Raw genomic sequence first — 13,553 nt, forward strand, 5'->3', positions numbered from 1 at the left:
TCCGTGTGTACCTCTCCCACTGCAGCCGAGTATATCATGCACCCGTTTTACGCTTTCATGTCATACTGGTGACGACCCTCTGCCCCCCTGCCCCCCACCACTACCATCACCACCCCTTCCACCGTCCTGTAAAATGATATCACACGGTACAGCTGACACACTCTCACTCTTCCCACTGTTCTTTCTACCCCGCCCCACCGGGCACGGCGGTAGCAGGTGCCGAAACGCCCCCAGAGAACCTCGCTGAAAACGCGGCCATGCCGAGCGGTGACACTCTGCAGCCGGACTACCGCCTGGTCTCATCCGTCTTTAGCGCTTCACAGAGCGGTCGGATGCCATGAGATTTCCCACAGGCCCTCACTGGCTCCATGCTGTGAGTAAAACCGTGGTCAAGAGGGGATAACCAACGGCGGATAATGACGTGATGATTCCGGTTGTAGAGCCAGCACAGGGGGGCTCCGGGCACCTTTAATGACCGGTGCTGGAGAGGAAATCACTGGACTTTATTGTCTGTGGAGCCGCGTAACACCGGACCGACAGCGGTGCAAATAAGAAGAAGGGAAGAAAAGAAAGGAAACGTCTCTCTAACAGGTTGCTGAGACATTCAGTCCGAAAAGGTAGGGCATGACTGGATTTACAGTCATCCGCGCGCCACTTAACAGCTGTGCGCATTAATTTATCTGCTTAATTGAGTAAAATGAGGCTAATCAGTGATGTAACAGCTGTTAAATTGACCTCCAGCCGCCAATTCGGTTAAAGCATTAGATGTGTTTATATCGTAAAAGTAAGGATTTTCAATTTTATTTCGCCCCCAAAAAAAGAAAAAGAAAAATCGCCTCTACTGTAGTAGTAGTTTAGACGTTACTTGAAATGATGTGGACAGTAAGGTGAATAAAATCGATTTTTATTTTTAGAGGGTTTAACATCTATCTCACAGCTCTTTCTAGTAATTTTTGCGCACAGTTGTCTGATTGCATTGGACTAGGATGAAAAAGATGTCAGAGGTTATTGTGGCGTGAATGACCAGAAAATGTGCTTTAATTTGCACGATTATGACAACTTCCATATGTCTTATGAGGTAATATGAGCACTGACAGGGGGCAAAATGTGTCAGTGATTGTGTGAGCGATTAATGATGTGAAAATTGATGGATGAGTGGATTTTTGATGGGAATGCAGACAGATCCATCCCCACTTTGAGACAAACTCGTTCATTTACTGTAGCCGCAGTGCTGACCACATCACTGCTGGGGCCCTGAGGCATCTCTTGAAATCATTGTTATAACTGATGTCAGGTCTTTTTTGGGGTTTTCCAGGGGGGATTTGCAGCACAGCAGAGAATGCTCTCCCCCAGATGCTGACTTCTAAAGGTAAGGGTGCTTTTGGTACAGCTATGTCTCTGGCACTGTTTGTTACAGGAAGCCAGCACTGTAAACCTTTGGCCACAAGTTCGTGCAGTGCCTCTGATCTCTATTCTGAACCTCTGGGCAAACTGTGCAAAGGAAAGTTGTGTTTCTGCTCTTGCTGTGGATCTTCAATTCTGATCTCAAGAGTGTACTTGGATTTCTGTATAACCCCCCTCCCTCCTTTTTTTGGCATACTCTGAAAGAAATTCATCCCCAGAACCCCTGAGATGCATTCAGTCATAAGTAATGCAAAAAATAATTGACAATGAGGTAATTAGGACATGTGGTAACCGCATCAAACGCAACAGGAGACCTGATTAAGTTCATGTGCCGTCAGTCATAAGGAAAAAAGTGTATTTATGAGACTCATTTTCTGAGTATTTCATAATGAAATCTAGCACACACACACACACACACACACACACACACACCACCTTCCTCCCTCTGGCTGCCTTTGTTCCCTTCTGCACCCTTCTGATAGTGGGTGTTTCTGTCTTAGATGTGGATGTGTTCCTCTCCTCACACGCTGAGATGAGTGCTTTCAGAGGCAGACAAGGCAGAAAAGTCCCCGATTTTACTACCTGGCTAAATTGTCCTGTGATGGAAAAATATTGTTAAAGGAATGATACCTGAATAATTGAAGCCCCGGGGCTTTAAAATTGCAAGGACCTGCTGTGATTTGCGGCGCAAAGTTGAAGGCCACCTCAACGAAATATTCATATCATTATTTAAGAGTGGGTATATCATTCAGCCACTCAGGCACTGCCACCTTCTCCTGCTTCCCTACTCTCCCGTTTGATCCCTCCCCGCTTTCCTTCTCTCTTTCTTCCTTTCTCCATTTGTAAACTCATCTCTTTATTTATAAAAAATTAACCACATGCTAACCCTTATCCATATCTTCTAGCTCTTATTAAATAAGAACGTAAAAGGCATATATTGAAAATCTTGCATACCGCCTTTCTGACATAGTAGTAGTAGCTTTAGTAGTTTTTCAATGATATGTATATAAGTTTTGAGCAGTTAGACATCCATTCATCCATCTTCTGATGCTGGATGCATCTCTGGCTCATCTGGAAGGACATCAGGGCGTTCCCAATCCAGTCGAGAGATATAATCTCTACATCATGTCCTGGGTTTGCCCCTGGGCTTCCTTCCAGTAAGACATGCCCGAAGCACCTCACTTGGGAGGGACCAAAGAAATGTCCTGGACAGATGCCCAAACCACCACATCTGGCTCCTTTTGATATTGAATAGTTGCAGCTCTTTGCTTTCAGGCTCAGGTCTTTGTTCACCACAAGAGAGTGACATAGTATTCATTCTTTCATGAAAAAGACCCCCTGATACTTAAACTCATCTAATTTGGGCAGTGCTACCCATGAACTAGCCTAACATTCAAGTCTGTCCTTTCAATGATACATAATTTATATTAATCTTTCACTAATCCACTCAAACAAGCAACCATAAATGGATAGGAGAAATCGACAGAAGTGGACAGATCACGATAGCTGTGTAGTAACATTTCTAGGGAAGTGCACTTCAAGTTTTAGCATACGTTTTCAGAGGTGTGGTTATGACACTTATACAGTATAGATTTAACACAAAGTCCCTGTTAAGCAGTCCTGGTAATACCGGTATGCAGGTTTTGTTATCTTCAAAAATTACTAAGCCACATGCTTTACTCTCTCTCCTGTAGGTTGCCTTTTGTGCTCACGCCCACTCTGCCCCTCCCTGCACCTCGTTCTTCCTCTTAAAAGGGAGTTTTTCCTTCCCACTGTGGCCTACTGCTTGGCTACAGGGGGTTGTGTGATTGTTGGGCTTTCTATCTAATATTGCAGGGTCTTTACCTTACCACATAAAGCAATTGAAATAATGTATACAGTAAGGTGCTGTTGTGATTTGGAACTATATAAATAGACTGAATTGAACTGAACAAATTAAATTTCCTCCCCATTTCCAGCCTTTGCTGCAAACCTAAGCTAATTTTCCTTTTAGCTTCAGATTGACTGAACAGATACGGGATCACTTTTCATCTAATGATCTGCTGTCATCCACTGCTTTACTGTATAGCAGAGAGTTTTCTAATTAAAGTTTCCTGTCATAGCTTCTCTAATTTCCACAGTTCACTCAGGCATCACATGGGAGAAGAACCTCCCAGCTTCACAACACTAATCATCACCACATCGTCCCACATGAAAGTTCTGAGGGAAGCGGTGTTTTTTACCTCTTCAGCATTCGATCAGGGGTGTTTTTGGTTGTGGGTGCGTGCGTGTTCATTTGCATGCAGCTGTATGCGAGGATCGTTTCATTTCCCGCAGAGAAAACGAATTAAAATATGACACCTCTCTCTTCTGCCTCTCATCTCGTGCTTTTCACTGTGTTAAGAGATGGCAAAACTGCTAAATATAGTTCTGCAAGTGGAGTGTGAAACCTCTTCACCTCTCTCAGCGTTTCTAACATTGCGGAGGTCGAAATGAGAGGATTTTGTGGTAGCTTGAACAAAGGTTTAATCATCTTTCTAATGAACTCTTCATGTGCATGTTGTATGTGAACGAAAAAGGGAGGGAGAGGAGAAAAAAGCAGAACAAGAAGAAGAAGAGTCACTTTTCTTATCTGTGATACAGCAAGGCTAATGTGATTTTTAAGTAATACTAATAATAAAGTATATCCTAGAGACGAATATAACATCAGGGTAAACATGGTGTAATGCAGTATAACAGATTTAGTTTTTCTTAGCATGTGTATTTGTGTTAAAGTTGATGATTTATTGTCTTTGCATGCAAGAATTCCCGTTTTTGTGGTCTTTAATGGCTTTTCACAAGTAGAGAAGAAGAGGAGGCCAGTCAGAGACTATAGCAACTCAATGCCTTGTATTTTCTATGAGGAAGGTTCCCAACCTGCGATTGTTGAATTTATCTGCTGTATCATTAACCCAGACTCCAAAATTCAGACAGTTGAGTCAACTTGCTGGCTGTTTCCATACAGATGCGTTCGCTCGAAATATAAGAATAACTTCCCAAAGGATCAATAAAGTTGTGGTATTGTGGTTGAATTTTTCTTTCTGAGTCTTTTTCTTTCAAACTCAACTATCTGGTAAAGATTTTTTTTTATTTATGCACACAGATTTTGAGACTCGGCTGTTCAATAAAGTCATCTCTCTATGTTCTTTCTGATTAATCAATTAATCAAATCGTCTACAAAAATGTCAGAGAATTCCCAGAAGATGGCAGAAATTTTAGAAAACCACCAAGGACAAATTCTTGATGCCTAAGATCATTCATAATAAATGAAATCTAACAGTGTGTCCACTATATAGCAAAAAGCATGACCTGATTTAAATTTTGTCCCATCGAGGTTTCTCCTTGTGCACCTCTGAACCCTTCCAGCACTGCTGCTATGTTTAGATCATTAATTGGAAGTCCTGTTTTTACCTGTTGTGTGTGCCTATTTGCGGCAGCACTATGAACCTCAAATCAAGCACAAACTTCTCTTTAAGACTCAGCCAACCTGTGAGCCAAGAATCATCACTGCTGATGAGAAGCAGGTGGTCGCCACAGTGAATTCTCTGCCTGTCCCTAGCATCCCCCACTGTCACACCAACCTACTCCGTGTCCTCCTTCACTTCTACACTTTATGTCAGTCCCACCATCTCCAAACCATACCTCATAGCATGTCTCCGTACTGTTTTGTAAACCTTCCCTTTCACTCTTGCTGCTATCCCTCTGTCACAAATCATCCCTGACACTCATCTCCACACACTCCACCGTGCTTGCACTCTTTTCCCCTCTCCGTTACACTTTTCGCTGGATGGCGGACCCCCAGATATTTAAGCTCATCAACCTTCTCTACATCTACTGCTTGAAGATTCAGTCTTACACCTGTCTTCCTCTCAATCAGACATAATCTTTCATGCTTCTTCCGACTTTCAGTCCTCTTCTCTCCAGTGCATATCGTCACTTCCCCAGGTTTTCCTCCACCTGCTCTCTTCTCTCGGTACAAATTAATTGACAGTGAAAATAATAATGAGCTGAAGCCAAAATTGAATTTTTGCCCAACCCTGCTAGATGCTCAGTGTTTTGAGTCAAGAGTGACAATGTTGCTGACTGCTTAAGAGCCTCCCTGTCTCTCATTTGCACATATACTTTACATCATTTCTTGGCAACTCTCAAAATCCCTGCAAATCTCAGGGATTTACATTTCCTTCAGCGCTGCTTTTTGTACAGTGAGGAAGTGGATCCTTTCTTTCTGTGATTGAAGCTGACTTGACAGATACACTTTGTATAACTAGAGTGTGCAGGTCACCTGGGACTGGTACACATAATGACTTTATGTAGCTTCTGTGTTGTGGAAATCAGATGCCTGTTGGCTCCTCTGAGACAGCTTCATCCCCCTTCTTCAGTGTCACTTGTCCAAGTCAGCCACTGACAGGATTGTGGCAGATCCTTCTTTCAGACCACAGTTAAATCTAAGGGTTTTATGTGGTATTATGAGTGTGTGTGTGTGTGTGTGTGCTTCCCAGCTAAATCAGACAGCTCTGAACCCACTGGGAGTCGTACATGAATTGTGTTGGATAAGATGACAGCATTAAAGTTGAGTCTTCCAACCTCTGTCACTTGGCATGTTTGTCTCTCCAGTCTACTGGAAACTCTCTAATCTGAGGCTTTACCTCAGCGCTCCCTCTCTAGCATAATTTGGTCGCGTGTTAGTCAAAGTGACTTATTTTTCTTTCTAGAAAGATTCCATTGCTGCGCCTTTGTTGATATATTTCAGAGAAGGTTATGAATTTTGCATGCATGTGCCACAGTAGTTGCACACATGTCTTAAATTTAAGTCGATAGCCTGAGCCCGGAATGATGTATGGCATGTTGGAAAAAGTAGGATATTCTTCAAAGAGTAAATGAGAGACAAAGAGAATGAAGAAAAGATAAGATGCACAAAGAGGAGTAAGGAGACATGAGATTGTGAGCTAGACGGGGAGGGGATGGAGAAATGGGGAGCAAAAGAGACTTCACATCGCTTTTAACGACATTATCGCGGTCCATGGTGTATATAATTTAGTACGATGACGCAATGGAAGATACTGCAGAAGGGCGCTCTCTGAGAGGGAGGCTCACATACTCATTTCAGGCCGCACACATACTGAAAGAGATCTAGTGCTTTATGTGATTGTACTATCCATTTAAAATAGAGATTCAAGTTTATTCATTGTTCAGGGTCATTAACCTCATTAATGATACATCGGACAAATAAAGGGACAGAGCAGCAAAACCGCTCGCTGGCAGCTGACCAAGCCACCCAATTATGAACTATTCTTTTTATTTAACCTTCCTGCTGAGATTTACCAGATGTCAAAATATCAAATCCCAGAACAGTTAAATCTATTAATTAGTCAATGAAATGTAAATTAACTGCAAATTACTGCTTTAGAAAGCTCACAGCTTTCACAAACGTGTATTAATATAAAGGGAAGTTGGTTTTTTTTGTTTGTTTGAATCCATTTAATTGGCATAATTAAATGCTGTTACTCCAGTGAGAAATATCTGGATGTTTTAGTTAATCAAGTTGAACGGTAGATAAATAGAGTCTTCTGGTGTTGTAATTACTATAATGGCAGTGCCTAAAAGGAATATTTCTGCCCGAACGCAGCCATGCAAATTTGTCTAAATTAATGTCGAAATCATGAAATTTAAAAGCTGATATAAGAGGTCACTCTCTGAGCGGATTAATTTGGGTATTCTGCGCCGAGGTTGTTTGTTTATTTAGTATTTTGATGTCACTGCCAGTAAAATGAAATTAAGACATCAACACACACACACACACACACGGGGTTCTTTATCGCTCGCACGCAGCTAATTTAGTGCTTTCTCTAGACAGGCTTGTTTAGAAGCAGATCTTTTTGAGGCGAGACAGTAAATTTGCTGTGCGCTTTGGAGATAAATATACGTGCATCTGCATTGATTTATTTCTTTTCTTTTATTTCTTTACACTGCTTTGGTTCTTTTGTGTCTCAGTGTCAATCAGATCGGTTTGCTTAAGGTTATTTACCTGCAAAGCAAAGAAAAGGGGAGAGGAATTGGGTTCATGTGACAGTATGCCCTGATAATATCCAGGAGATTTCATGGTGGCAGCTATCAGCGCAGCAGTGAGAGGTGATTTTGAAGCTGTCACAGTAAAAAAAGGACACGCGACATATCGCTTGAATGTATTATTATTATTATCCTGAAACTGTGCTGCACATACTTGTATGAAATGCCACACATATTATTAGCATGCAGAGAATGTGCTGCTGCATTCAGCAGATTAATTCAACCACACGTTGAGTGTTATTTTTCAATTCAAAACAGCTCCCAGTTGTTTTAAGTATTCTGGAGTGAGTGTGATTCATTCCTTTGTATGCCTATTTATGGGTTATATAGAAAGAACAGATTCTTTGTCATGAAATAGCGGCTGTAATACAAACCCACCAGCCACTTCATTAGGTACATGTGGCTTTACTTCTTTTTGCATTCAGAGCTGACTTAATTCTTCATGGCATAGATTCAACTGGATGCTGGAAACATTCTTCAGAGGCTTTGGTTTGACGTGATAGCATTATGCATTTGCTGCAGAAATATTGCTTGCACATTCGTGATATCAATCTTCCATTCCACTCCATCCCAAAGTTGCTCTATTGAACTGAAATCAGGTGACTGTGGAGGCCATTTGAGAGCAGTGAACTTACTGTCATTTTCAAGAAAGTAGTTTGAGATGATTTGAGCTTTGTGACATGGCGTGCTATCCTGCTGGAAGCAACCATCAGAGGATGGGTACACTGTGGTCATACCAGGATGGACATAGTCAGGGACAACACTTGTGTATGGAGTGGTGTTTAAACAATGCTTGACTGGCACTAAGGGCCCCAAAGACTTCCAACCTTTTACATCACCTGCAGCAGCTGGAACTGTTGATACAAGGTGGGACAGAGTCGTGCTTTCATGTTGTTTATACCAAGTTCTCAACCTATTATTCTAATTACTTACAGAAATCAGCAGAGCAGGTAACATTTTCCAGTGTTTTATTGGCTAATTTTGGTGAGCCAATGTGAATTGTAGCCTTAGTTTCCTGTTCTTTAGATAGCAGGAGTGGCAGTGGGTGTGGTCTACTGCTGCTACAACAGAAGACCACACACACTGCTTCAAGGATTTGATGTATTATCCATTCACAGATACTCATTTGCATACCTTTGTCGTTATAAATGTACTTTTCTAAGTTGCCTTCCTATCAATATGAAGCAGTCTGGCCATTCTCCTCTGAGCTCTGAAATCAACTAAGCACTTCTTCAGACTTGAGCTGCAATGCATTGGGCTGCTCCCACGTGAGTGGCTGATTTGTATTAACAAGCAGCTTAAAATGTGGCCTGGGGGTGTATTTTATAAACTACTTTTAGACATTTTAGGCATCCACGTGTGTTATTTAATTTTTAAAAGCCACACATTATATAACTACACTGTATTTATGGGCTAAACAGTTGCTTGGTTGAATATAAATTACATAATTACAGAATCATAGAAATTATCAGCGGCATAGCACAACAGCTGCTATGTAGCGTTTCTCATGCCAAACATTTCCTCCTGACAGAAGCCTCTTTTTCTACCTGCAGGAGTTCCAAAGAGAGGTGATTTTGAGAGTAACCGTCCTCAGGCCTGCTATGGTTTCCTACCTCCTTACATTCTCCCGCTGTCTTCTTATGTGTGTGTTCGGTTGGTTTGTTGGAATTCAGACCTGACGGCGCCTTGAAAAGATTATTTTTGCTCTGAGCACTTAACCTCTGAAAATTAAAAAAACAAAAAAACATTAGCCTGGAGGCTATAGCCTGCAGATGGGTTACAAATGAAAGAAATAGTTCAGTATTGCAGCTCAGCATTCCTCTCATGTTAGTTCACTGAGTGTTGAGCAGAAGCTGGGAGGGGATGAGCTCAGCATTAAGACAGCATGCAGTGCTAAACAGCTACTCTTCATGTGCCAATGTTTAAAAATACAACTACTCTTTTGTTTTATCCCTAAAAAGCAAATGTCAAAATTAGAATTTGTGATATCCTATTTATGCACAGTACCCTGCAAAAATACAGGGAGTGCAGAATTATTAGGCAAATGAGTATTTTGTCCACATCATCCTCTTCATGCATGTTGTCTTACTCCAAGCTGTATAGGCTCGAAAGCCTACTACCAATTAAGCATATTAGGTGATGTGCATCTCTGTAATGAGAAGGGGTGTGGTCTAATGACATCAACACCCTATATCAGGTGTGCATAATTATTAGGCAACGTCCTTTCCTTTGGCAAAATGGGTCAAAAGAAGGACTTGACAGGCTCAGAAAAGTCAAAAATAGTGAGATATCTTGCAGAGGGATGCAGCAGTCTCAAAATTGCAAAGCTTCTGAAGCGTGATCATCGAACAATCAAGCGTTTCATTCAAAATAGTCAACAGGGTCGCAAGAAGCGTGTGGAAAAACCAAGGCGCAAAATAACTGCCCATGAACTGAGAAAAGTCAAGCGTGCAGCTGCCAAGATGCCACTTGCCACCAGTTTGGCCATATTTCAGAGCTGCAACATCACTGGAGTGCCCAAAAGCACAAGGTGTGCAATACTCAGAGACATGGCCAAGGTAAGAAAGGCTGAAAGACGACCACCACTGAACAAGACACACAAGCTGAAACGTCAAGACTGGGCCAAGAAATATCTCAAGACTGGTTTTTCTAAGGTTTTATGGACTGATGAAATGAGAGTGAGTCTTGATGGGCCAGATGGATGGGCCCGTGGCTGGATTGGTAAAGGGCAGAGAGCTCCAGTCCGACTCAGACGCCAGCAAGGTGGAGGTGGAGTACTGGTTTGGGCTGGTATCATCAAAGATGAGCTTGTGGGGCCTTTTCGGGTTGAGGATGGAGTCAAGCTCAACTCCCAGTCCTACTGCCAGTTTCTGGAAGACACCTTCTTCAAGCAGTGGTACAGGAAGAAGTCTGCATCCTTCAAGAAAAACATGATTTTCATGCAGGACAATGCTCCATCACACGCGTCCAAGTACTCCACAGCGTGGCTGGCAAGAAAGGGTATAAAAGAAGAAAAACTAATGACATGGCCTCCTTGTTCACCTGATCTGAACCCCATTGAGAACCTGTGGTCCATCATCAAATGTGAGATTTACAAGGAGGGAAAACAGTACACCTCTCTGAACAGTGTCTGGGAGGCTGTGGTTGCTGCTGCACGCAATGTTGATGGTGAACAGATCAAAACACTGACAGAATCCATGGATGGCAGGCTTTTGAGTGTCCTTGCAAAGAAAGGTGGCTATATTGGTCGCTGATTTGTTTTTGTTTTGTTTTTGAATGTCAGAAATGTATATTTGTGAATGTGGAGATGTTATATTGGTTTCACTGGTAAAAATAAATAATTGAAATGGGTATATATTTGTTTTTTGTTAAGTTGCCTAATAATTATGCACAGTAATAGTCACCTGCACACACAGATATCCCCCTAAAATAGCTAAAACTAAAAACTACTTCCAAAAACATTCAGCTTTGATATTAATGAGTTTTTTGGGTTCATTGAGAACATGGTTGTTGTTCAATAATAACATTATTCCTCAAAAATACAACTTGCCTAATAATTCTGCACTCCCTGTATGGTGATAATCAACTGCAGCTCAGCGAAAATATGACAAAAAAATCTCACTATTTGAACCCAATAACGATGTAAGTAGACCTAGTTTGGGGTATGGACAGACTTCTGGCAAATACAGTTTGTAAAGAGTAAATAGTCTTATAAATGTTTCCTGTTCCAGAGTTTGTCATTTGATTCAATCAGAAACAGAATCGTTTGAATCATATTTGCTCGAAGCAAAGCAGCTTTGCTTTTTTACATCATGAAAACCCAGAAGGACTTTTATTTTGGAAGAATGGCATTTGTGCATTTTTATCAGTTGCAATTGTATAATAATGGCATATAAATACACTAATCCAGCCTATTTTGGTTATTTTTTCAGGCATTAGAAACCTTTGCTGGACGTAAGTATGCTAAATATTCTGCGGAAGTTATTCTAACATTACTGAAATCCAAATGTAATTCTTGACTCATTTTCGCCTCTTTTCTGTCTTTGTTGATTCTGTGTGAAGGGTTTGATGGAGAGCTGGTCGGATGTCAGCGGGAACTATTGTCATAACCGGAGGAATACTTGCCGGAGTGATACTGCTGTGCATTGTAGCAGTTCTCTGTTACTGTAGACTCCAGGTATTACTGTGCACGTTCATGTTTCTTGGTCTTTTAGGCAGTTTGCTCTTCACCCAAAAGCTCTTTTTACATTACTGATGTTTACTGGCTTAACAAACTCAACTAACTAATCTAGTTTGTGACCGTGTGCAATGAACTTGCAGTCTTATTGTCTTTGAAATACTTGCTTCAAAGATGGGCACCACTCGCACTCAGCTGGCATCTTAAAAGCCAGTGAAAAAATGGCAAATTGACACAGTCTGCTATTAGTCTGCAATTAAGTAGGGTCAAGTTGGCAGTTACTTGCTATCTGTTTGATATAATACTGTGATAAATTACTGCAAATCTGTTGCCATCTACATGCACAGTAATTCACACTAATTGGAAATTCGCATTAAATTGCAATCAGAGTCCAGACTGAATTTCTCAGGCTTGAAACAGAAAGGTTTCCACACATAGTGTTGTAGTTGCTCCAGGATTTTAATTTACTAGCAAAATATCATAGACGCTAGCCACTTGCTTTTATTAATAAATATAACCACAAGGCAGAGCTGGTTGCCAAACAAACAAGTTGGTAACCAGCTGGATGAAGTCACCTTATCCAAAGAGACCCATTGCAGACTAGTTGCACTTGTTGCCACATATTGATTTAGCTGATTGCAATCTGTGTGCGTTTAAAAGTTAAGATATAAAATTCATTTCAATGCAATTTTATTCACATAGTGCCAATTTAAAGCAACAGTCAGCCAGTAAGGTAAAGACAGACAATTATACAGTAAAAAAACAAGAAATTTAAATCACCAGACAACCAACCAAGTTGGCAGACTTCAAAAAGTAGTAACAGGGATGAGTACTCAGCTGTCTGACCGTCCAGCTGTCATTGTCCATGTCCACAACAGAGTATAATCTAGGCTTCAGTCAGATTGCAATAGTTAAAATAGAAACAATCAAACAAACAAGCAAAAGTGGTTGCTGTGAGATTGAGGTTGTCGAGCGCTCAACCTGGAGGCGACCTACTTCCAATCGTTCCCTAAATTTGCCAAAAATTCACTTCAGTCACCGGGCAACTCAAGGATGTTGCAGTCCTATTTTTAATCTAGTGAGACTGAGCCATAACCCAGTCTAATTGTCTGCCACCTTAACATGGTTTTCCACATTCTGTCTCATTTATGTAACATAGCACTCTAGTACCAAGTCACAGCTGGATCTGGTTACAATAAAAGCAGATGTGGTGGCCAGAGCAGTCAGTGGTTCAACATTTGCACAAAGCACAGTGCAGACTGCCCTTCCAAAGCCTAGTGACAGCTGTCTGAGTATACTGTCAGTCTTTTCACCTGCCTCTGAAAAAAAAACTACTTCTAAGTATTCCCACCATGTTAAACTGAATTTTGTTTGTCACTGTTCATATTTTGATTTTGATATCACAACTTTATTTTGCTGTGATAAAGCAATCAGAATCACAGAATGTTTAAGAAGACATCCAAACCCTTGTTCTTCTTGCTCACACCCTGGTGTCTTCTTTGTCATCCTCCTGCAGTATTACTGCTGTAAGAAAAATGATTCTGAGGTGGACGTGGCCTCCATGGCAGGACCGGATCCTCTCGCTCACTTTCCATGCAACGCCTGCAACGCCCTCGCCATGGACGGCACTGCCATCACCCCCGTCTCTCTGGATCAGCTGGATTCGGGTTCTCACCACTGCCCCAGCTGTTCACCGTACACCCTGCGCTCGGGACTCACAGACGACATGCGTAACGGAGGGGAGCGTCTCGGCTTCCATACTTACTACGAGAACCCGTCTGTATCTCTTCCCCTGTCGGTTCACCCTCAGAGCTCCTCCCCTCTGAGCTACTGCAGTCCCTCGGACACGTTTCCTCCCCCGCCGCGCTCCTACAGCACTGACGTCTGA

The 13,553-nt window shown here is 41.8% G+C and overlaps 1 protein-coding gene and 1 long non-coding RNA gene across 2 annotated transcripts; both read left to right on the plus strand.

The window, feature by feature from the left end:
• The first annotated feature begins 94 nt into the window (after positions 1 to 94).
• LOC102298555 lies at positions 95 to 11,443 on the plus strand. Its single transcript, XR_001336751.2, has 3 exons — positions 95 to 617; positions 1,316 to 1,369; positions 11,421 to 11,443. It is a non-coding gene; the product is annotated as an uncharacterized LOC102298555 (long non-coding RNA).
• A 1,047-nt stretch (positions 11,444 to 12,490) lies between these two features.
• On the plus strand, positions 12,491 to 13,553 carry LOC106632335 (protein FAM163B). Its single transcript, XM_014337459.1, has 2 exons — positions 12,491 to 12,544; positions 13,182 to 13,553. Exons 1-2 carry the CDS (start codon positions 12,491 to 12,493, stop codon positions 13,551 to 13,553), a joined length of 426 nt encoding a protein of 141 aa, XP_014192945.1.

Source organism: Haplochromis burtoni, unplaced genomic scaffold (assembly GCF_018398535.1).
Source record: "Haplochromis burtoni strain Fernald_Lab_line unplaced genomic scaffold, NCSU_Asbu1 Contig_89, whole genome shotgun sequence".
NCBI classification, from domain to species: domain Eukaryota; kingdom Metazoa; phylum Chordata; class Actinopteri; order Cichliformes; family Cichlidae; genus Haplochromis; species Haplochromis burtoni.

Excerpts from the sequence above, each read along its gene's own strand:
- LOC106632335 (XM_014337459.1), top strand. The coding sequence starts at position 12,491 with ATGAGTACTCAGCTGTCTGACCGTCCAGCTGTCATTGTCCATGTCCAC. Across the intron at positions 12,545-13,181 it reads TTGTCCATGTCCACAACAGA|TATTACTGCTGTAAGAAAAA; the intron begins GTATAATCTAGG and ends ATCCTCCTGCAG.